Raw genomic sequence first — 24413 nt, 5'->3', positions numbered from 1 at the left:
AATTTTCGATTACGGACTATGTTTTAATGCATTGCCATAGACGATGAAAATATTGGAAGCGTGAAGGTTTTCCCAATACCTCCTTTGTTGACCGAACGTCACGACATGTGAGCGCAAAACACTGCGATATTCTAGCAAGCCATTCTTAGAACTTACGACCATATTTGGAAAAACGTAGATGGGTGATCACACGAAGAGCTCGCCACGTCAAACTGTGATAGCCTTAAAGAAAAATTGAAATACAATGACGTATAATCTTACGACGAAGAGAAAGCCATACAAGTAGTCATTTGATTTGAGTAAGTAACACTTGCTCACGCTGTTCTGAATGCCTTGTATATTCGGAATTAATGGAAATGAATTCAGGTCTCCCAGTCTTTTCCTAATACCGTTGACAGTGTACCACTTGACCACTTAATCCAAGCAGTGGGGGCAAGCCAGTGGGCAAGGTTAGATCTATAAGCGAGGCTATCCGCAAGATCAATGCTGGAAAGATTTGAATTTTTCGAACACGTGAGCTAAAGAATGGAGAATCATGGAAGACGTGATTTCTCGTCCGTCGTTTTCTGCGCACTACAGTTTGTCAGAGGTGACGCTTCACCAACCAGCTGAAATGATATAGTGTATTTGTGCAAAATAGCATTTTTATTTCTGTTCACGTAGTCATCGGATTGGGATGGATGGAAGTCGTTACGTGACCGCCTGCACTCGCGGTCACAACATTGGCGTACGAGGAGCGCCGGCAGTAGAGGCTGCTGCGCGTGCTGATCCCAGAGCCAACGTTCCGTGTGGCCGCTTCTTTAACGTGTCACTGTGCTGCCTCCTCCGAGAGTGAGCAGATCACGGGAGCTTCACGGGACGTGATCAGATCCTACAATCACAACCAGCAAAGAAGCGCGCATCAACGCACCAGACTTCGCGCCTGCGCTGTCACGGTCTTGTCCTCAACAGATGATGACAATCGGCGAGAAGCCCGCGCGTGCGACATCGCACACCTAGACAGCACAGAGTCCGCTCAGGTGCGCCTCGAGCATCCGTAAAACTACCAGTGCAGTAAAAAAAATATCGGGGCTCTGCGGACATTTGAAACTTCAGATATGATTACAATAAGGTCTGTTATTGGAACCAAGTCCTTTATGAGAATTGATATTAGGAAATTTGCGCAGCCGTTTGCGGCAATATGTGGGTTCCAAACGATCTTTACGGCTTTTTGCATCGTTGTGTTACGTCGTTTTTTGGAACTGCACTGCGCTGTTCTGTCTTCTCCGAATATTTAACGGCCTTCGTGTACGTGAGCCATCTCACTTTCCCTGATTTCTGTGAAGCCTGGTACAGGACCCAAGGATTGGGCACGGAAATCCTACCCGGCCTTCGTGGGTGTCCTTGCAGCTGTGGAAGTTTTGGTATATGTCGGCTACAAATCTGTAGCCAACATTCTTGTGATGCATTTATTTAACTCGGTGTCTACTTCACTGGGTACGTGCCGATTTTCAGTGAACGCCTATCACGCCAACGTTTTAACGAGCTGCGCCATGAATGCACTGGGCACGGGCCGCCCTTCAATAAACCTCTCGCCAAGTTGGCTCACTATGGGCCACTGAGTGTGTGAGGAAACAATTCTGAGCGTTCGCAGGCACCGGTGCGCCAACGCTTCTGGTCTCGGAGGCCACGCTTGGACGTTGCGGCTGTGACACTAGATGGCGCAGCCTGTGAAGAAAGAAGAACGAGATAAGAACCTTATTACCACACGACGCGTTCCTCGGCGTCCGCACGCACCATGCATTTCGGAGGCCACACGTAAGCTTCGCAGCGACAACGCTAGATGGCGGCGAGTGTTCTTAGGGAATCGCAAAAAAAGGAATCCTCCTGCAGTACGTGCACTCCTCATACATAACTCGTTTCGACGTTGGCAATACTTTGTGTAGCTATAGTCATTCAATGGTAAACGCATTAACGTCAATGGTCACCGCTGGATTGGTTCTGTCGCCGTTACATTATAGGCTTCAGCTTTGTGGGGTTATAAATAGCATGCCCGGGCCTTATCCGAGCCTGACATCGGCCCGGATCTGACCCGAGCATTGATGCAAGTTGTGAGACCGGGCTAGTTCGTATTCTATGATGATGTAATCAGCGCAAGAGGGGACACAGAACACCAGAAAGGCGACAGCGCTTGTCCTTGTCGCCTTTCTTCTGTTGTGTGTCCCCTTTTGCGCTGGTTACATCGTGGAGCATTGAATCCCTGTGCCCAAGCCCTACACTGTCCCGAGTCAGCAATTGCTTGCCCGGTGCGAGCCCGGCTACGCCGCGTAGGCTCGAGTGCTCTAGTGTATTCAGACGTACTAATCAGCGCGGCGCATGTTGAAATATACATATTCAGAGAAAGATTGTCTAAACATATGTGACGCGGGCTGGATTCCTCTCAACGCCAGCTATTTTTTAAAAGAGTTTCCTTGTAACTCAAGAGCGACACGTACACAGTAGCCCATACTCAGTTACTCAGGTTGGCGTGAAAGATGTTCATGGAAGAGGGGCGCATACCAAGTGTAAGATACTCTGCGACCCAAGTTGGTCCAGCAGTTTCTTCTGAACACAGTTCTCTCAGCTAGTAGCATTGTGATCTACCCATTAGACCATGGGATACTGGTTTACCCATGATGTCGGCAAAATGGGTAAAAATGTAGTTGGGTAGCAACATATTGATACCGCAAAGCGGGTGAAGTATATTCAAAACGCTAATTGTCTTAAAACCCTTATCATCTAGGGGCAATACAATAATTCCTCCTTGGTGCTTGAGGTGGACAGTTCGCAAGGAAATTTGATTGACAAAACGATTTGTAGGTTCATATTCGGATTGCACGAGCAGGTTTAAATTGTAGGCCAGAACTGTTTCAACAGCCGACGAAGTATGGTAACATAATGATGGTCGATTATAGCCAGCAGCTTGAAGAAAACACAGATTAAGACGAGACGCGTGCTCACAATAAGCAACACGTTGTTTCTAATCTTGAGCTAAACATCAAGGCTTTAGCAGTACAACAACCAGGAATTTAGCTTATTGAAGTTGGTACCTGTCATTACCAAAGTTTGTCATTACCTAACTTATCTCTGCGCCGTAAGCTTTAGCGTCTTTGCCCTTTTCACAAAGTCTACCACGTAATGTCATTGTGTATTCAACTTGACATGCCTCCGACTAATCGCTCATCGTGAACTCATATCCAACACAAAGCTGCAATCTCTATAACACGACACTTTTTCTTATTCCTTCGTACCACACGCACACTTAATCATTGGAACCACCTTTCAGTCGACAGCGCATCAATTTCTGATAACGCTCTTTTTTTTTTGTTTATCTGCGCCCCTTTACTATGATAATCCTACGTAATCATTTAACGTATTCCTACTCCCGCCTCCCCCTTTTTTTATAAGTGTTGCGATTTCTGCAGTTTGCACGATGTTTGCGTTGTATATTATGATTTGCCGCTGCTATTGTATAACAAAGCGTGTTTGCTATTTTATTTTGTTTCACATTCGTGTATTATACCACCCACTCCCCTCGACAATAGTTTGGCGCTTGAGAGTATGTCAAATAAATAAATAAGTAAACATACTAGTGAACAAACTGCAAAACAAATAAATGAATGAGCTGTTCCATGCACTTGTTTAATACCTTCAGTTCCTAGTGCTGCTCCCTTGTGAGTGTTCCAAACATCAATTATATTGGCCACAGCAATTGAGCTTGTGGGCCTTCGGGGGTTTTCTTGAGCCTGGAGCTTTTCTCGATATATCTAGTCTAAGAACTTGTATCTATTTTTCTTCTCATGTAGTTATCATCTTGTTTGTATACTTCTAGCCTCGAATAAACTAGACCCGTTTACGCACCCTATGACCTTCCTTCATCGTCCCCTTTTGTCTTTCGTTTTTGAGCCCGCCGCCCCTGCAGCAGTGTAAGCTGGCAAACCCTGCGCAACCTGGTTATCCTCCTGCCTATCTTTTTCTTTCTTTCTGTCACTCTCGTGAACTTAACAACGAATCTTTGCCAAGAAAGCACATGGCAATTCGCTTTGTTTTTCGAAGGAATTATAATCGAGGCAAACTAAAGCCAATTGCCCTAGCCTTCCTGACTTCGAACACAATAGCGAATGATCACTTATTTTCGGTTTACCCTGACTTTGAGAATTTGTTTTTTCCTGTACAAATTTCTTTTTGGTGCAGTGCTGTACAAAAGCACTGTTAAACGATTGTCGCAAGTTGCTTTCGAAATGTAAAAAAAAGGTGACAATGAAAAGCTAGAATTCCTCAAGCGTGATGAAACGGAGCGGAATGCAAGAGCACTCGAATGAACACACACACATGACACAATAATTCCTTTGAAGGCCTCGCTTTTTTTTCTTCCAAAATGTGGGAAAACATGACAGAATGACATTTTTTTCTACAAACTTGTTACGCACAAGTAGCACTCAGCCACACACATGTGAAAAGATAACTCCCAACAATGGCACTCTTACACGTGACGACAGGCAAACATATGTACGGGGCAGAGACACTGGCCATTTCAGTTCATTGGGCTATTGAAAAAAATAACTCTATTAAACGAAGATTCAGCTATTGGATCGTAAGAAAAAGGTGACTCTCATAGATGCAAAACCACGAAAACCATGCGTGGCTCGATGATGTATATCATTACTTGGGGCCTATAAAAAACACAACTTTTTGGGTTGAAATGACTCCGTATTGGCAAGCAACAATATCGATGAACACGTAGCATTCGCGACAGTTGACCAAAGTATTCACACAGTGAAACACTCTTCATGAAAAGGGAGCTACCCTTGCTAGGCTCTGGCGAAGTAAGGCGACCTGAGTAACGGCGCTTGCGAGGTCATCTTGCAGTCAAGATATCACTTTGCAGCTATAGTGGAAGGAAGGCAACATATTCAATGCGTGAAATATTTTAGGTACAATAAACACCTACGGCACGATGTTACCACCATCAAGTTTCTCGCTAAGGAGTAAGCTGCGAAGAACAGTTCGCTAAAACTGACCTTCAATCTTGGACAGCCGGCTTGCTTTGTACAAAGGGCACGCACTCACAAAGTTACGCCAATGAGACAACATCGATTACAATTTGCAAGAAACAGCAACACAAAATAAAAAGGTAATATGGCGTTGCTTTTTTAGCACACTCCGAAAGAAGTGTTGGCAAAGCCTTGGTTGGCTTATTTACGCTTTATTTTCTCCGTCATATCGCAAGATCCAACTTGAGCAATTATTCGTTTCGTCTACCAGCCACGCAAAAGGGCACATTCTTTAGTTATCCTTGGTCGTCATATTTTTTTGTGTTGCCTTGCACTGTGCCGATATAATCCAATCCCTGTCGAACACACATTTGATCACTGCAGATTAACCGAACGGGCTTTGAAAGAGTAGGCCATGTCACACACAGTGCACATCTTTGCACACAGCGCAACATCTCAACGTTGTCAGCTTCCTACGTCACTGAAAATTCAAGTTGTAGTCACTAGGTGGGGAAAAAAATTACACGAACCTTCAATCATGCACACTTAATAACCAGGATAGCCCAGATCTGTAGCAATCTACGGTGGCGCGCCTGAGAACCTGTAACAAGACTTTGTGTGTCGAGGAGCTTCGTCTGACATTATTATTTCGGAACACGTACTGACGTTGCCTATGTCTAGCACAATTATGCCATGAGGAGCTGTCTTATAAACGCTTGCTTGAACGTACGATTCTACAGTTTTAAATGCCGGCTGACGAAAATAATACAATTAGCTCACAAGTTCCTGAATCGCCCATGCCTGTAACGAACAGTGTATATAATTGTCTATAAAATCTCTAGTCTCCATTTTTTGGCAGATGTGAAAACTGCAGTGACCAAATCAACTGCCAAACATAAACACGTAATGTCTTGCCATAGCATTGCGTCAGGCTGCTTCTAGAGCACTATACAGATTTAACGGGCGTAAACAGATTCCAGATAGTGAAAGAAATCGTTTTCTGTTGAGCATTTCTAATTTACACCAAATTCATGGAGCCGTAGAATTTTGTGATTGTGTAAAATTCGCTGGAACTTGAATTTATACCTTATACCAGTATAGATTTAATCGAGCATCCTTAGACACATTTCTTCATGATGCCCCGTTACTAGACAATGCGCCAGCTTCTAAGACGCTTCCACCTTATACAAATTCAATCAATACTCAAGCGCACAGCATGTGAATATGAAATCAGGCATTTTATTTCAGATTGTTCGCATTGTATGCCTCAGTATTCGGTTCGGCCTTCGTCACTTCCAACCACTTAATCCGGACGCGCCCATAAAAACGGTCCATCACATCCAGTCACACAGCAACCCAGCTGAGCAAATCTGTCACACTTTGAGAGTAACGCTGCAATGGCGCACTCACTAACATGAGAGTAGGAAATCTAGGCACGTTGTTGCATAGTCTTATGCCACCGCTCGAAAAAAAAAGTGGTAGTTCACAGGAATTCCAGAGCTTGCGGCAAGGAAAGGGCAAATGAGCAGGACAACAATCATGACACACTCCGTAGGAAAGATTCTCATGTCCACTTTCTTTTTCTGCCGAGGAAGGCGCAAGCACAGGCCTATATGACAGAGGATCAGAGTCTTCATTCACTTTCGTTCACATTCAATATAGAAGCCGCCAACGTCTGCGTAAGAAATTTCGTACCGGCAGGTGTCATTCGTGGGCCAGGCTGACTTTATGTCAGGGCACAAACTCAGCAGAAACTGATTGTGATGTTTTATTTTTCTTTTTTGGCGTGCGATGAGTGAAACTCATTAGACCTAGCTTTTCAAGAATAATATTTATCATACTAAATAAAGAAAACAACAACATGTAAGAATACAAAGGAGAGTCTTGGCAATCATATATTAGACAAATATTAAAATTGATTTAAATACTGTAATGAAAAAGTACTATGGTACGAAGGCCTAAATTATCACATGAGGCATTTAGCAGAAAAGGTTTATGACGTAGGCTGTTCGCTGTTTTCGGCTATCTGCAGCCGTCAGAATTACCCGACTTTGAAGAACACATTTGGAAAGTTGTCATCTTTCCAATCAGAGACAGGAAATTGCAGCCTAGATCAGATTTGGAGGTGGCCTTAACATCACCCTGGAACGAGACAAGTTGTTCCAGAGCACCATGTTATGTCAAAAATAAAGTTAGAACCCCAGAACTGTTCTTAACGAGCCCTGGTATCATTGTACTACCCTTCAAGCGCATTCACCAGATGTCCGCACTTTCCGTGATAAAGTTGCAAAACATCGAAAGCGATAGAGTGGGAATTCAGTGGAAAGGTGCCGTCAAAACATGAATGCCACTATGCAGAAAAAGCAGCACAGTAAATGCATTTCGACGACGCATCGGCTTTAAACGCAGTCATGAAAAGGCAGTGGCCTAGTGATTCGCCGCCTTAACTTGGCCATGTTGTCTATGATGAGCTTGTTCTTTGGATCGAGAGACAGGGCCACCTGGTAGTGCCGAAATGCGCCTGGGTAGTCGCTCTGGAATGAAAATTCACAGTCTCACATATAACGAGAAGTAAAAACACAGCCCTCTCTGTGAGCTCTCACACAGGAGGGAGGAGGGAGGGACAAAGGGAGGAGACGTGGCATGACGCGAAATACTGAGTCTGAACACTAGAAAAAAAATTAATGCAGCAACAGACAATTGAAACAGTGAGCAAAAATCTTATTAAAAAGAAATAATTCAAGTAATTCGTTCAGATAAGGACAATAAGTATCTGGCAAAAGTGCTCTGCGTTTAAATCTTGATGTCAGTACGACCCCAGCTAGCGTTCCTTATGATGCATTCTACTCCTGATGCTACATAGAAAGTAAGAAAGTAGATTTAAGGAAAAAAGGGGCAATTGACAAGAAGAGAAACATTTAAAGTATATTAGCAGTACTACTGAATGTTGGGCTATATAGCAACTATTATTGCTAAACAATTAGGCCAGTTACACAAACATATTAGGCTAGTTACCAGCTATGAGCCTCTGAACAGCCCTGGAGATGGTGGTGCAATAGCAGAAAGTAATTTTTTTCTTTTTCTTTGGGCTTCTTGTTTCAATAACCCTTTGAGTGCCCATTTTTTCGGAGCTGACGCACCTATGGCGTCGGTAGTTTTTGTCGGGTATTATAAAATGAACAGAACTGTTTATTTTTGGTTATGCAGAAGGGAATAAATGATATGGTTAATGAAAACTGCGCTCTTGTTATCCTAGTGGGCGCAGTGGAGAACGTAAGAGTACGTCAGTGAGATAGCACAGAGACGCGAAAACATACCCGCAAGTAAATGACACTGAAATGGTTAAAGAAAGCTTTTAAGAAAAAAAAAACAATTAAGTCTTTTCCATTACTGTCGCTATCTTTAATATGAAACGTTATAACCTAGAAGCTCTTATAACGCGTAATGTTTTGAAACCGCTGTGTAGTAAATGCGACAGGGTGCGTCATTGCAGATTGACTACTAAAATGTATTTATTTATTTTAGTAACTTCACAAGATACGTGACTAGACTGCTAAGGCTCACCTCTACATGCAGACAGTGGTTCATGTATTCCAAAATGTGCAACGGTCGCAAGAAAACACTCCGAAATTTGATCACCATTTGGCATAATAACAGCGTTCTAAATGCTGTTATAATGTTTGTAATAACACCCATAATACACACACGTAATACTTTTAAATTAGCGCTACTTGCATTCCTGTGGTCCATGTCCCTTGGAGTGACGATAATTTTACACTCAGGGGGTATACTACTCGGACCGTAATACATATGTGCCTACATTTTACATGACGCACTTTGTTATGTAATTAAGAGTTAGGTGTTTTCAGAAAAGAAACAATGTCACCTAAAAACCACAACACCGATACTCACCTCTAGGTGTCTTATCACGGCCAGGTTCAAATGAGCATGAGCGAGGTCTGGATCGAGACGAATAGCGACTTCGTAACTCTGAAAAAGGAAAATAATTTTTTTTCAAAGCTTTTCACCTTTTCATTGTTGTTATTCTTTGGGAAACAAACACTTCGAGTGATAACGAAATAAGTTCTAGGACGTGCTTTAGCATAAATATCTGTACGGCCAAAGTGAAAATTGCTTGTTAGACAAATGACATTTGTCCCAAATTTATTTGTAGTTGTACGTGATAGGGGGGGGGACGCGAACATTGCGTTTTGTGAAAGTGGTTTGCATCTGCTACAACACAACAACTTAGACATTGTAAATGGGGAACAAGATTGGTTCTGCGATGCTAAAATATATTTGCAGAACTATTTCTCGTCGCATAACAAACGATTTATTAGTATAATGGTAATGACTAAATCAGTTATCAACGAAATTACAATTCTTATATTCAAGATTTGCGAAGATAATTAGGGCGCAGCATTGCTTAATTTCGTATAAATATTCAACCAAATTGAAGAAATGTTCTAATTTACCAATGCTAGATTTCGAAGTTGCAGTGTTTTTCCTCCATCATCTTCAATCGCCAACTTACTAGTTGTCTACCCATCTATCTAACGCGACAGCAAGCCAAAATAAGGCAACTCGTTGCTACATATTTTTATGAGCCCATAATGAAGCAAACTAAGAACATCAGACCAGAGCATGCTTATTACTTTGGCTGTATGAGAATACCTTGTTCCTGCTAACTACAATCACGCACAATGACCTGCCTTGAAAACTATCATAAAGATTACCACACTATGTGTACCGACCTGTGCAGACGAGCTGAGGTCGCCTATGTCCTTGAGTATGTCGCCGTGATCGCTGTGTATTCTTGCGCAATGTGGTTCGTCGACGCCGCACAGCTTTAGAGCCTTCAGTATGTAGTCCAGGGCCTGCGATGTCACAGAACATTTAAAACCATGTGACAACTACTCTGCTTATCCTTAGGCTCAAATGCGACTACACTCAGCATTGGCAGTTTGACAGCGTTATTGTTTTAAAATGTATAGCAAAAGTACCCCAAATTCAAGGCGTTTTTACAGCTCCCCTATTTATTAGTCTAGTGGTAAGAGCAGCTTCCTGTGGAAGATAACCGAACAAATAATGCACCGCCAACCTCAAATGATATTGAGGAATTGAATCTGTCAAAAAAAGAAACGTTCGCATCAATGCACCCGTCCTGCAAGCTAAAGTGGGGGGTAAACATCACCGCGCGATGCAGCACTTTGTGTGGCTAAGTCATTAGGAAACTTAACTTCTTTGCAAATTTGTCGCTACGAACACGGTCGGCTCTGCCTGTCGCATTGATAACAAATATTATAGCACCTGTACAATGCTCGTCACAAGTGACAGCCGACACAAAGTAAACTATTAGAGTTCCAATAAAGGATCATGTTATTGGAGTGGGACAAAAGGTGACCATTGTTACAACAATAACGGGATTAGCGATGCTGTTACACACCTAACCTTTGAGGACGCATGCAAGGTAAGGAATAACCAGTGATTCGTTTCTATGACTGCCATGAGGTAAAATGAACAGTAGTACTCAGAGGGGCAGGCATGCTGGGAGTACACTCGTCTAGGTATGTTTTGTACTGTGCACAGTCGGATGCCTACATTGTACTCCCTAAAACAAAATTGTTAGGAATCAGTTTCGTATATAGTTAAAGGTACCTCGACAGTGCGGTTGATGTGGTTGTACAAAAGCGCAGCCGTGTGCAAGGCCCCTCTGTCGGTGCTGTTGTTCTCTATGACGTCTAGGAGGAGGTCTTCAGCCGCTCGGAAGCTTCGGAGCCTAATGAGAAGCTGAGCCTGGAAATGAAAAAGTAGAAATTACCAACCCGTCCCCTACCGGAAAATCGGGATACGCGAAACTTGTCCTGTGTGCACCTGACCTTCCTCGCGGTTAAGTAACCCACAGGTGAAAGTGCCGGATTGCTTCGGCCTCCCGTTCCCTCAGCTCGGAATCTTCTTCTGGTTGGTGTCGGATTGCCTGGGCTCGGGCGGCTCTAAAGCTGCGTTTATAGTCCGACGGCATAGGCGCGCAGGCGAACATCGCTTGACGCCGGGCGCGTCGGAGCGCGTCGGTAGCGTCCGCCTACGTTGGCTGCGCCAGTGCGTCGAACCATCGGTCGAACTATAGACGACGTTGTTCTCGCCAATGTGACGTAACGTGTGCGCGCTCTCACGCTGTGTCGAACTATATTTAGCCCTTAACGTCTGGATCTGCGCGCCGACGGCGAACCCTCTCACGGACGACTTCTAGCCGCCGCTCATCGAAGGCTGCCAATTCCTCGGAGGAACGCACAACACCTCGCCATACCATGCGGTTTCCATGACGGAATTTAGCGGAAACGAAGCCGGCGCAGCGCGTGCGAAACGCTTTCCTGCTTTTTCCTTCCCTGGTGGAAGCGAAACGGCTCTGAATGGTAGCGCGCGTGGTGTGATCGCGCGCCTATGCAGCTGCAAGCCTTGCCAATGACTCACGCTCCGGCACCGGCGCAGCTACACAGCTCATCAAACCACCCTTTTCCGCAGCTGGACTGCTCTGGGAGCCTCTGTTTTTTTTTTGCGCAACCATGACAATGCCACTTGTGAGCGAATACAAGCTTAGCTTGAACAGAAAACGTAAAGTTAGCTGCCGCCCCACGACGCTCGATGAAGAATGTATCATCTTTAACTCACCCTGGAAGACAATATTTTGGCGCGCAACGTTAAAGCGAAACGGGAACGCCTAAACAGTTATCTTACGTCAGCATGTTTGCAAAAGCATACACTCAACGCCTCGGAATACACTTCCTCCTGTTTAAAAACGCATGTTTGCGTAGCCCCGAAGTTTCCGTCATGCTTTCTTGATCATCAAAATATTTTTTTCTAATATGTCTTGTGAAAATGTGAGTCAAATAAATGAAAATAAGAATAGTCAACATTATTTTATGTCAGGCGGATACGGCGGTCTTAGCTTTCTCACAACACATGACAACGGTTAAGCAAAATGTGATTTTTGAGACCAAATCTTGTACCTATCGGATTGTGAAAGACGCGAATCGAATATCGGATAGTTTTCGAATGGTTTCCGAACAATGAACAGCCGTTATGACAAATAATATAAATGGATCTTCACATCCGAGTATTAAAATTAGCGAGTTTCTATCATTAGATAGCACGCTAAGAAGCGTTGTTTCTTACAAGCTAGAATGAATCATCAGAATCGAACAAGCAGTTTATTCGCATGCACAGGACCCTTGAGAGTGTGCGAACGATCGCTGTATATGTAACCTATAAAGTATGGCTGCTTAAGCGACGTAGCCTACTCCACTACGGAAGTTCTCATAACTAATGTCTATACCATGCGCCGCGGGGTGAAAGTTTACCGTACTTTTGCTCCAAATTCCTGTTTAACTGGGCACAATAGACGTTTTGAAATATTCTGAAACTAACAGTAAGATTATGGCATTTAGAAATAGCGACTATTCGATGCGAAGACCGAATAATATAGTACGCTCTTCGATTCGTTGTTTCCAAGTTTCGAACATTCGCACACCCCTAAACATGACTACAAGTATAAACGCCGAAGAACGTCAACACCAAAGGCGTCGCCATCACAAGTAGGAGAGTTCCTTCGCATATTGGGGCATGATTCTGCAAGTTCGCGCTACTCTGCTGTCTGTACAATGTTCCCTGACTTCGAAATAGAAGTATTCATAGAGTACCCAATATATAAAATTTCCTAAGTACACGCAAGCATTCAAACTCTTTATTGCGATAGCAATTATATGGAAATTCGAGGCGCATTTTTGCCGTCGCCGTCGCGGTGAGGTTTCGGATGAAGTCCAAGGGTGATAAAATCGTCGCCGCGCGCCGTATGCTGTATGTGCGAGTGCAAGCGTGAGACGGTGAGCCTGCGAAGGCGGCTCAATCTCGCGTGCGCGAGTGAGGAAGCGCGCCATTTTGGGTCGCGCGCGAGGCACGTGGGAGAGGCGACAGATGAAGGGAGGGGGGTTCTTCTCCGGTGGCTGCCGCTTACGGCGCGGCCGTGCGGGCACCGTATCTTGAGAACGATCTGCGACGTTTGCAGAGTGCGCGTAGTGCCGATTGTTACGTATGCGGTATGCTTCCGACGTTTTGTTCCCGATGAAGCGAGAGATGAACGATGGTCAATTCGATCGCTGCTGCTGCCGCGATTCCTCACTCCGGAATTTTGATAGCGCGTTTCCGCGGTCATCGAGCTGGATGTGTTCATGTTTACCTGTGCACGCGTGACACCATGCTTGTTCATTTAGTAAGCAAATGATTGCAAGTTTGTACTGCCGATAAAACTACTATCCTTACTTCGTGTAGCTATCTACTACTTTGCTATCGCAATCGGTGCTTCGCCTATCGGGAGAAACTGCATACTTTTCATGTGTCCGTGGCTTTAACTGCAAGCATAAATATCGAGAGAAGACTTCTGCAGATTTTATGCTTCAATTGTTCATCCTGAAGCATCTCGCACCAACGTTTATAATATGTAAATAATCAATGAAGCATACTTGCAGACGTTTTCATCTCTATGGCTAGTTTATCGGTTATCAATTTTTTGTCATTTATAGGTTATATCATGTTTTTCATTTAGGCAGGTTTCTCTCAAAAGTAAATAATTAAAGGAGAGAAAAGTAATAATAATATTTGGGGTTTTACGTGCCAAACCCACTTTCTGATTATGAGGCGCGCCGTAGTGGAGGACTCCGGAAATTTTGACCACCTGGGGTTCTTTAACGTGCACCTAAATCTAAGCACACGGGTGTTTTCGCATTTCGCCCCCATCGAAAGGCGGCCGCCGTGACCGGGATTCGATCCCGCGACCTCGTGCTCAGCAGCCCAACACCATAGCCACTGAGCAACCACGGCGGGTGAGAGAAAAGTAGCTTCGGTTTACGGAGCTAGTAACGTTATTTGGGTAGAAATAGAATTGCATCGTTCAAAGAAAATCTTTACTTTATGAAGGCCCTCACATGGTGAACCTTGCTGTCGCGATGCTCTGGGAAAAGCCGATGAATTTCTTCGAACAGCTGCCTTGCTTCGTCCAGGCGACCAGCATTGACGTAGAACACAGCCAGGTTGTCCATCACTTGAGGGTCTGGCTCAACAGCGAGTGCCCTGTTCAAGAAAAAAAAATTGACAGGTCGCGCACAGAAGCCTAGTTCACGCATAGGAATGCCCAAATCACTATTTATAGCAAACACGTTTTCAACAGCTTCTTCTAGTAGCTATTGAATTTGGTTTATGTAGTGGTAGCCTCCCATTTATTATGTGTCGCCTTTTAAGATATTGAGTAAGACCAAAGAATACTCTAAAGAGATGATGCCGAGTCCGTTTTGTGTAGGTCAAGGATCGCAAATAACGTACTTTCACTGTGTTCTATGTAGTATTAGTGTCCTCCCACTTCTCTATATGACCACAATTGAAAACACGAGTTTAAGCCTAAAAAGATGGGTTACAGCGCTTATTTGGCATGTTCGTTAAAATCCAGCTTTCAAGCTTTTAATTATTTGAAGTTATTCATTTTATAATCGCTGTATTACAACCTCAAAGCAAGATGTGAAAGACAACAAAAGAAATCTATACTAAACAAGATGGAAATAAAATATTTCAAAGTATACTTATAGTAATAACAAATGGTATTTCTCACGCCTGTGTCCAGACAGCAGCGCACGCGATTATGCATTTTCTTGAAACATGAATCCGAGTACAAATTGCCACGTGACGTTCGTGTTTCCAGTCTGATTCCTGAGATTTGTAGCTGCGCAATCTCGATACGGTGTTGTCAATTTCACAAGTTTGCAGCAGCGCAACTTCCTAACACGTTTCAAAACATTGCAATTTGCGCACACGCTTTATCCACCCAAATGCCGGACAGGTAACATCGATTTGCCCATCTTTTGATATCTCGCGTAGCTTTTAAGGAGGAAATTACACGGCCGCCTGACCATTCTCAGTTAACCAGTGTAGCCGAGAGTTTCGGGCTCGATATGGTTATGCATGCAAAAGACTGTCTCTCAGTGTGCGTTTTAAGTCAAAATTTCTGTTTAAGTTCGCTGCCTCTAACCCCCATTCCACAGGAGGCACGCCCACCATTTTTACCATGGAGGACGCAAAAATATAGGAGGGAGCATTACGTCCCGCAACCAGCTTTGGCAAGCGAACGCCCCGTGAAGCCATAGTGGTGGCCCAACACGTGACCTCCTTCGTCGAGATCACAGAGCAAGAATCGAGATTTGCTGAGACGTTTGGTTCCAAGTAGCTATGCCAGTAGTTTTTATTCCGTGCGGGCATGTGCGGCTGCCCCGACGTGGCTCTGCCTGCAGAGCGGGAATACTAAAGCTAACCGCGCACTTTGACGGGGGATCACGTGTTGGGCCGACTGGTTTGGCTTCAATCGCGTTGCGGTATGCTCCCTTCTTACCTTTTTTCCTTCCTCCATGATTTTTCCGGTGACTGCGTGACATTTGCGTGAAATCCGTAGCAACTTCCCCATGTTTCGGTTCATTTGTAGATGCCCTTGGTTGCTTAATATATTTGCTTTTAGTCTGGGTTTTATGCGTCACAAGAGGAATCTATTAGCGTACCTCTTGTATAGACTCTCCGCCTGCATGTTGAGGTTCATACTCCGGAGGCTTCTAGCAGCGTTCAGGAGAGCCACGGTGTGATTTTGCTGGAGATCTAGGGCTTGCTGGTATTGCGTCATAGCCTCCTCCGCTCTCCCTGTGTAGGAAAGAAAATAACGCTGCATGAACAAGCCTCATATTAGGCGTGTTACGTCCTCGAACAGTACAAGGAAAAATGAAACGCTGTATATTCGCTGTTGTTTATTTAGACATAGGTTGTCTGCGGTAAAGTGACTAAGCACAGATTAAACTGCCTTACGAAGGCTGCCATACCTATTCTGTCCTCAGGTGAGGAAAGAAACGCGAACAGAGCTAAATAATACGTAAAGATCAGACAGTAAGATTAATTGTAGATTTTAGCAGTCTAATATAAGCTAAAGATCTCCTTACAATTTATATGTGCGTTATATTCAGCAATGCCGAAACAATCAGCAATAGTGCTGAGAAACGACAATGCTGGGAAATCGTGCAAAACCAAATACAATAAAAAAAAAGATATAGGAAAAAATAGCACGCGATAAATTACATAGAGCACAAAGAGTGTTGGTCTACAGAATCAAGACAGAGATAATTCTTAACCTTGTTTTTGTTATTATTTCTGAGGCCATAAACAGATCTGCACTGGTGAATTACAAGGGTGCTTTTTTTTTTTAGCTCCGCAAATTTTCGAAGGTTGCCTATGGGATATAGCACAACGATAAACCTTGATATAAATTACTCGCTGAGGATCCGACTAGTTTTCTGAAAATATAAATCCTTAAGTGGATAATTAACGCAATTACGGCAATGTATTTTTGAATAATTACTTTGCGCCTTATATTTGAATGCACGAATTGTATACAGCTAATGAGTTTTGCGAGAACGAATTCTGAGAATGGCACTGGATTCGAGAAACACGCCGTCAAGACTGCAGTAAAAATGCAGTGTTGTTCCACTTACTTCTTTAAGAAAACCACCGTGTTTTAGGTAGAAGCACGAAAGTAACTGAAAGGCCAGTGCACTTCGTCGGAGACTTTAAAGATTGATAATTCGAATCTGGTGGTGTCCTCAGAATTCATTCCAGAACGATACGCCTAGCGAACTCAGCGGCTACAATTCATAGATTGAAATACGTGCCGTTAAATAATTACTTGAAAAGCTTATTAGCGTAATAGCGTAAATTATTCAAATATGAATTTTGATTTCTCCTAGAAGTAATGACCGCCTCATCAAAGGTTAGAATTGTGCTAATTACCACAGGCAATGTTTAAAAATTTCGTGCACCTAAAAAAGAATGCCCTGTATTAGCAATATTAGGATGTTTGTATAGGGAAATCCGGTCTTAGGCAAGCCTGTGTCTGCGTTCCATCGTTCGGTTTGAATATCGGTGTTCACATTCGGCTCTACGTAAGATGATGTTGTGTGTTGTCCAGCAGAGAAGGTGAAGACTGAGTAGAAAGGTCGCATGGAGCAGGCAGCACCGCTTTCCAAGTGAACCGCCATTTATCATTTTGAACGCTTTGAACCTCGCTCCTGGTATGTTCACGCGATCAGTAATACAAGAGGACATGCAAGCACAGAAAGCAACCTCTTAAAGCTTTGCGTACTCAAATAATTACCGCATCAAGGGTGACGTCAGGATTAGGCTTCAAGCATCAGGCTCATAGAAATGCCGCTGCAGCTACGGAGTCAGGCTCACCGTGTGACTGAAGGAACGTTCCGTAGTTGTTCCGGGCGTCAGCATTTCGGTCGTCGCTCGTTAGCGCCATCTGGTGCAGCCTCTCGGCTTCAGCCAGGTCTCCCCTTTCGGCGGCGAGCGCTGCTAGGGACGAGTAGGCCTCGCAGAAATCGGGCTCCAGCTCCACCGCACGCTCCAGCAGAGTCCTGGCAACCTCCTTTTGGCCTTGCTTGCTGCGCGTGAAAATTGACAGGTAATTTTTGAAGAGGCGAGACAACGTTTAATCTGGAATAGAATTACTTTCTCAGCCCAATTAATAGCGCCAAGGCTTCGTGACAATAAACAGACTGCCGTTCGCTGAAAACAATGCATAAGCTCAAAAGCGAACCAGAACCGCAGGTTCCTCTGTGTGATACTCTGCTTTATTGCAAGTATACATTCACCTGTCAGATACCATATTTTTGTGCATGCCCTGCTGGGTGTCTGTCATCTGCTTAACACTCATGGGTTTAGCGCTTTCAAGATACACGGAAAAAATAATACAGAATATCATACGAAAAGGGGCTACACGTCGGATCAATAACGCAAATTTGAGACACGCGCAGAGAAGGCAATACAACAGATGCGCTTGTGTTATCTTGCCAGCTCTCTCCCAGTCTCGAGTATGCGCTATTGCTCCCTACGTTACCCTGATGAGGCGCGGATAAGGCAAGCATGTCCACAGTTTTACCTTTCCTTAGACCCACTGTTCGTGATATAGTACAATGCCTTCACTGGTTTTCATGAGTCACTCGTAAACGATCGCCTAAAATAATTATACCAGATATGAAGTAAGACGTCTGTGCATCTTTACTGAAGGGATTTAGGTATATTTTTTTCGTTCAGCTTTGGACAAAAAAAAAAGACACTAATTTCACTTAGACCATCGTGCCTTCGTAGATGACGAAAAGCAACAGTGAAGTGCGTTTCGAATAGCACAAAATGAGACGGTAATCAAGAATGCGGCGGCAACAAGACAGCCCACCACACTATCCTACAACTTCAAATGTGTCTTTAGGCAAACAAAAGCGTTTTTAATTATACCAAACGCGAAGAGATGATTACTTCGTCCACGTAAATGGAGATGCGGCTTTTGGCCTGTGATCGTGACGCTTAAACAAAGAAGAGCCTTGGTAGGTACGGAAAATTAAATCTGTTCTATATTAAGAGGGTTGCAAACAGTACGTTTCTGGCGGCCTTGTTTCGCACTATGCCAAAAAAATTCATTTAAAATCAATAATTAAGTCAACGAAAGTAAAAAGGAATATCAGCAAGCACAAGCGTTCACGGAAGCGAAAGCGAAAAAAAAAAAATAGAGACGAAACACTAATTAGAAAGGCGAGGCATGGCCATATTCTGTGTACAGCCGTGGCCTATGTATTGCCCCAAGGGACACTTCATAATCGTCCAAAGTCTTAAAAGTAAAGCAAACCTGTTGCTTTGCGCGACATTTAGGGGCACTCTGGCTTTTCACATTCGCAGTATCAGAGACGGTCATAGGAACTAACCTTAAAGGGACACTAAAGCGAAACAATAAATCAGTTTAGACTAATGAAGCATTGCTTGAGAACCCTGCAGGCAGTGATTTAAAAAAAAATAGTTTGATTATTAGATGAGAAAATGAAGGTCCAAGTATCAGTATTTTAATTTCGCGCCGAAACCCCAGCGCCAGTATGTCAGCGTAACGTCAGGGATTCCAAAGTATGTTTTAGCATTTGGGCCGCGTTGGCTGATTAAAGGTTCCCCAAACTTGCCAGGGGACCAATTGCAATGCATGCTCACTCACCTGGAGAGGCAAAGCAGAAGAGTGGGTCCGAAAATTAATCTGCAGGAAACTAAAGTAATGCTTAACAGTCTCGGGAGAGAACAGCGATTTACAATAGGCAGCGAGGCACTGGAAGTCATAAGGGAATATATCTACTTAGGGCAGGTAGTGACGGCGGATCCGGATCATGAGACGGAAATAATCAGAAGAATAAGAATGGGCTGGGGTGCGTTTGGCAGGCATTCCCAAATCATGAACAGCAGGTTGCCATTATCCCTCAAGAGAAAAGTATATAATAGCTGTGTCTTACCAGTACTCACCTACGGGGCAGAAACCTGGAGGCTTACGAAAAGGGTTCTACTCAAATTGAGGACGACACAACGAGCTATGGAAAGAAGAATGATAGGTGTAACGTTAAGGGATAAGAAAAGAGCAGATTGGGTGAGGAAACAAACGCGAGTTAATGACATCTTAGTTGAAATCAAGAAAAAGAAATGGGCATGGGCAGGACATGTAATGAGGAGGGAAGATAACCGATGGTCATTAAGGGTTACGGACTGGATCCCAAGGGAAGGGAAGCGTAGCAGGGGGCGGCAGAAAGTTAGGTGGGCGGATGAGATTAAGAAGTTTGCAGGGACGGCATGGCCACAATTAGTACATGACCGGGGTTGTTGGAGAAGTATGGGAGAGGCCTTTGCCCTGCAGTGGGCGTAACCAGGCTGATGATGATGATGATGAAAATTGCCATGTTTAATATTTCGTTCCTTTAGAGCACAATGTAGTCAATCTGTACCGCTATATATAATTGGTAGGCCCTAGAAGATGCCATCAAAATGCAAGACGTCACAGCCCCCAGGTGCCGGAACTTAAGTAGGCGTCGCCACCCGTATTTCATTCTTGCGCGTTTTCTGGCTTACCAAACGTCTTATCGTTCGTTGTAAGAGTGGTATTTTTGGTGTTGTAGAACAGTAAGTAACTGATGCAGAAGAAATCATTTTTCACTTTAGTGTCCCTTTAAGTGATTTTATCCCTCACCTGTCTTTCAATCAGAGGAGGCTAAAGTAGGTGTAAAACATTTTTGAGAATACTGTTACAAGGAGGAAAAGCCCAGGACTGTCTGAGAAACGTTAGTCTACAACATTATTTAGTACACTGTCCCCGTCCATTGTTTACAATGGTGACATACTTCTTTCTGGAGAGCGTTTCGTTATCATGACGCGTATGTTTTCGTTTTCTCTGTCAACTACTCTCCCCTCCCCCCCAACCTCGCACACACACACACACACAGACACAACCAAAATGTGCCCATGTAGATAAATATGCACGTGAACTGAGCTGTTCGAAATGATGCCGAATCAAAGTGCGGGCCAGCCACCATTCGCGATTACATATGTATAAGTGCGTCTCTGGGTAGCATGGTAAAATTGCTCACAGTGATGAAATTGCTTAGGTGCTGCTAAAAAGTCGCTCGGTGACTCGGTTTGTTTAAGTAATTGTAGATGTAGGCACACACTTGTGGTTTTAGTACTGCAGGTTCAATATCAGTTTTATTCGGCTGCAGTATTTTATCTTATCAACGCAAATTTGGCTCTGTCAGTTTTACCTCTGAACTACTTCACGAGAGGCGAAACGATTCATACCTGTAAATATTGGCGAGGTTAAAATGAGCCCCTGGATGGTTTGGGTTGACCCGCAAGGCGTACCGGAAGTGGTGTTCTGACTCTTCTGTCGACGTCAGTACAGTCCCCAAGTTATTGTGCGCGCTGGCGTGCTCGGGCCATAACCTGTGTGAGAAACCATCAGTGTGTTCAAGTCAACCCTATCGAACTGTGCCTAATGACTATTTTTTATTCTTAAATACAAAACAATTCAAAGCGCGATTGTCAGAACAACAGGCACTGCCAATAACAATAAGAATACAAGGTGGTGGCCAAACCATGTGACGAATCCACTCAACTTTTTTTGAAGGGCACGTCAGAAAGATCCGGCACCATCTTATGGAATTACGTCCGCCATGTCTGCTTGTTTTGGCATCCTTCGCGTTAAGAGACGTCAGGCTTAAGGATGCTAAACGGCTGAATGCACTTGCCCTCTAGTCCTCGCTAATTTTTTGGTGTGTTATGGTGCAGCGTGCCTGAGTGGGCGTAAATGGGCGTGCTCATCAATGCTGGAACTACTGCGCGCTTTCAAGGAAAAAAAAACTAATTACATTAGAAGAGCTTCAACGCGGTACCATGACAACATGCACTTCTCGCACATAGCTCGATGATTTAATTACGCTCTACTGCCGATCCACTTAGGTGATTGGTTGGAAATGCGTCCATATTGCAGCATTTAGCAATTACGAAGATTTCGAAGTCCAAACTAAACCTAACAGAAACGTCAACGGAAGGCGTACGAACTCGACTTTTCTCCAGATTATCTTAGCTCCGCTGACCGCGTTCTTGAAGTAACCTTCAGTTTTAGTTTGCAATCAGATGCGAGTGAATCTTATCGTAGCATTTATTTTGTCGCTTAGAAGCAGTTGTTTCTTGATGCTTTGCCGAGACCGCTTTATTCATACCGCTTTGCGGAGGACTAATGAAACTTGGAAATCGGTAGCGCCAAGTTACGGGGTCGTACGAGTTATCGTGGTTGTGCATACTTATAAAGGCTTTTTCGGTCATATCTGCGCAGAGTCTCACTATAATGGCTTTTTTGTTTTTCCGCTACATTTAAGCAGTTGATGCTGAAGAGGTGGGGCTCTGCGCAAATTCAATGTAGAAGCTAGGAAGCCGTACAAACATTGACAAGGACGTGGAAGGACGCAGAACAAGCACTTCTACTGTGCTCTCCCTTGTCCCCGTTGAACCTTAGGCTCGTTCGTAACCTCTAAGTAGGTACCAACTTGCCCGACAACGCACGTTATTGTACCTCATGCTAGGTGCAATTAGTGCCAACGCGGCTGAGGACTTGCTTTTGTAATGAATCAGACGTTTAGAAGTGGCTAGATAAAAGGTTGTGGTAGAACGTGCGTAAGCGGCACAAGAATCGGTCTTCGGAAACGCAGAAATGAACAAAAGTCACGTTGCAGGAGGACCCTCAACAGTTTTCAGTTATTGGTTAATAAGAGAAGCACAGGAATAATCGCAAGACGGCCGTTTTGTTAGATGTGCCGTAAAATCTACCATCGCTACTCTAGGTCGCTGGGTTGGATACCAGTTCACGCATGCGCACACACGCGCACACGCGCATAAATTGTTCTAAAGAAATTAATTTTTTCTTGCAGTTTGCTTGACGGGAAACAAACCTTACTTAGCCACTTACATCTCACAAGGCAAATGTGACAGCAAAAAGTGCGTTCTCACTACTGCTGGACGGCCACATACATCGGGCCGTCGAAACACTCCTTTCAGTAAGCTCATTGAGCTATTTTTATGTGCGGTAGGGAGCCGTGCAAAACAACGGAATAAAATTTCTGCGAACGCAGCGCAATGAACGACTTGAAGGCATGAACCGGCGGTGACACAGACGTGGCCGATGAGCGGCAGGGCGGAAGTGCTGCTTGCTATTATTTGCCGTAGTCACATATCTGGCGAAAACGTTTTTGCCGCGTCATAAAAAGTTCCACATGTGGTGAAGACGAAGACGAAGAAGGCGCTCTTGTGTCGGCTGTGCGCGTGATCAGCTTTCGACTACTGCCAGTGCTACTAGACTGGGCCTAGTGCCTCATAATAAATCATCTTATTACATTTGGTGGAGGTGCTGCACTCCCCGACCTCACCCTGGAACTTCGCAGCCGAACTTTAACATCTGCTCCAGCCGCTACTATGAACGACGCTCCCAACAATCCGCTTGGCGCCTCTGCCGTTCCTGTCATGTGCGGCGCCGTGCAACGGCAGCGGGACCCTCCTGTTTATAGCGGATCAGGTGAGACTGACGTAGAAGATTGGCTCTCTACCTACGAGCGCGTCAGTGAACACAACAAGTGGGATGACCCGACGAAGCTCCGTAGCGTCATCTTCTATCTTGCTGACGTTGCGAACCTCTGGTTCCACAATCACGAACGGGAACTCCAAACTTGGTCCGCTTTCAAAACTGCATTCGCGGAAGTCTTCGGTCGCCCAGCCTTGCGAAAACTCCGTGCTGAACAACGCCTCCGCCAGCGCGCTCAACAGCCCGGCGAGACTTATGCTAGTTACATAGAGGATGTCGTTGATATTTGCGCCCGCGTCGATTCCACCATGCCTGAAGAGGACAAGGTGAAGCACATCCTCAAGGGCATCGAGGACGACGCATTTCAAATGCTCCTGGCGCGGAACCCTACTTCTGTCGCAGCTGTCGTCACTCTTTGCCAGAGCTTCGATGAGCTGCGTCGACAGAGGGTCCTTGCGCGCAGCGCTCTCGCACCTGGCGACTCTCTCTCGGGCCTCACGCTTCGCTCACACACCACGCCAGCAGCATCGCTCTCTGTTGAGATTAAGGATTTCATTCGTGAGGAGGTGGCGCGCCAATTGTCTATGCTGCCTCTCAACGATGGACCTCCCCAGCCTGACACATCTTTGGCTGCTCCCATTAGGCGGGCCATTCGCGAGGAACTTGCTGGGTCTTTACCTTTCGCCCAACCCTGCCCTCCCGTGGCTGCACCTCTGACCTATGCCGAAGTCGCCGCGCGACCTGCGCCGCCGACGTTCTCGTTTCCGGCGCCAATGCGACTTCAAGCTGCACCTCCTCCCGCGTCGCCTGCCGTTCCATCTCGACGCCCAGTTCAGACCCCTTGGCGCACACGCGACAACCGACCCATATGCTTCGCTTGCGGTGTCGCCGGCCACGTTGCGCGCTTCTGCCATCGTCGTCTGCCAGCTGCTAACGCTACTGTCGCACCACCTGGATATGCCTATTCCCACGATACCACCGGGCATGCGATGCTTCCCGACCACGAGTTTTCGCCGCCTCCTCGACGCCCTGTCGGCACCCATCGTTCGCCATCACCACGTCGTCGCTCCCTTTCCCCCTTACGTCGCCGCCAGTCACCTAGCGAGGGAAACTAGTTGCTGCAGTTCCGCAGTGTCTGAAGCCGCCAAATACGCCGAGGACTGTAGGCAGCTCGCGCGAACCCTTACGACCGCTGCTCAAGGTCGTCAAAAGCTGCGGTGTGACAGTGACGCGCTTACACCAGTTTTCCCGACTGGTTCCCTTGTTTGGTTGTGGGTCCCGCCTCACAGCCCTGGCCTTTCGACCAAACTCCTTGCACGCTATGATGGCCCCTACCGCGTCATAGACCGTACCTCCGCTGTCACCTATGTTGTGGAACCTGTGACACCTTCACC

The 24413-nt window shown here is 45.1% G+C and overlaps 1 protein-coding gene across 1 annotated transcript in view; it reads right to left on the bottom strand.

Moving 5' to 3' along the window:
- Positions 1-4371: 4371 nt before the first annotated feature.
- LOC142560701 (protein O-mannosyl-transferase TMTC1-like) overlaps positions 4372-24413 on the bottom strand; it is a 110711-nt gene continuing 90669 nt past the window's right edge. Inside the window, exons 11-18 of the mRNA XM_075672962.1 lie at positions 20745-20888; positions 17322-17533; positions 15605-15740; positions 13991-14135; positions 10671-10808; positions 9767-9889; positions 8925-9002; positions 4372-7546 (exon numbers count right to left, since the gene is read on the bottom strand). Coding sequence (XP_075529077.1) covers positions 7412-7546; positions 8925-9002; positions 9767-9889; positions 10671-10808; positions 13991-14135; positions 15605-15740; positions 17322-17533; positions 20745-20888 — 1111 coding nt within the window. The 3' untranslated portion in view covers positions 4372-7411. The remainder of the gene's footprint in view (positions 7547-8924; positions 9003-9766; positions 9890-10670; positions 10809-13990; positions 14136-15604; positions 15741-17321; positions 17534-20744; positions 20889-24413) is intronic.

The sequence above is a fragment of the Dermacentor variabilis genome, chromosome 10, assembly GCF_050947875.1.
Source record: "Dermacentor variabilis isolate Ectoservices chromosome 10, ASM5094787v1, whole genome shotgun sequence".
Taxonomy (NCBI): domain Eukaryota; kingdom Metazoa; phylum Arthropoda; class Arachnida; order Ixodida; family Ixodidae; genus Dermacentor; species Dermacentor variabilis.
Note: the sequence above shows the minus strand (reverse complement) of the source record. Positions and strands in the feature narration are given on the sequence as shown.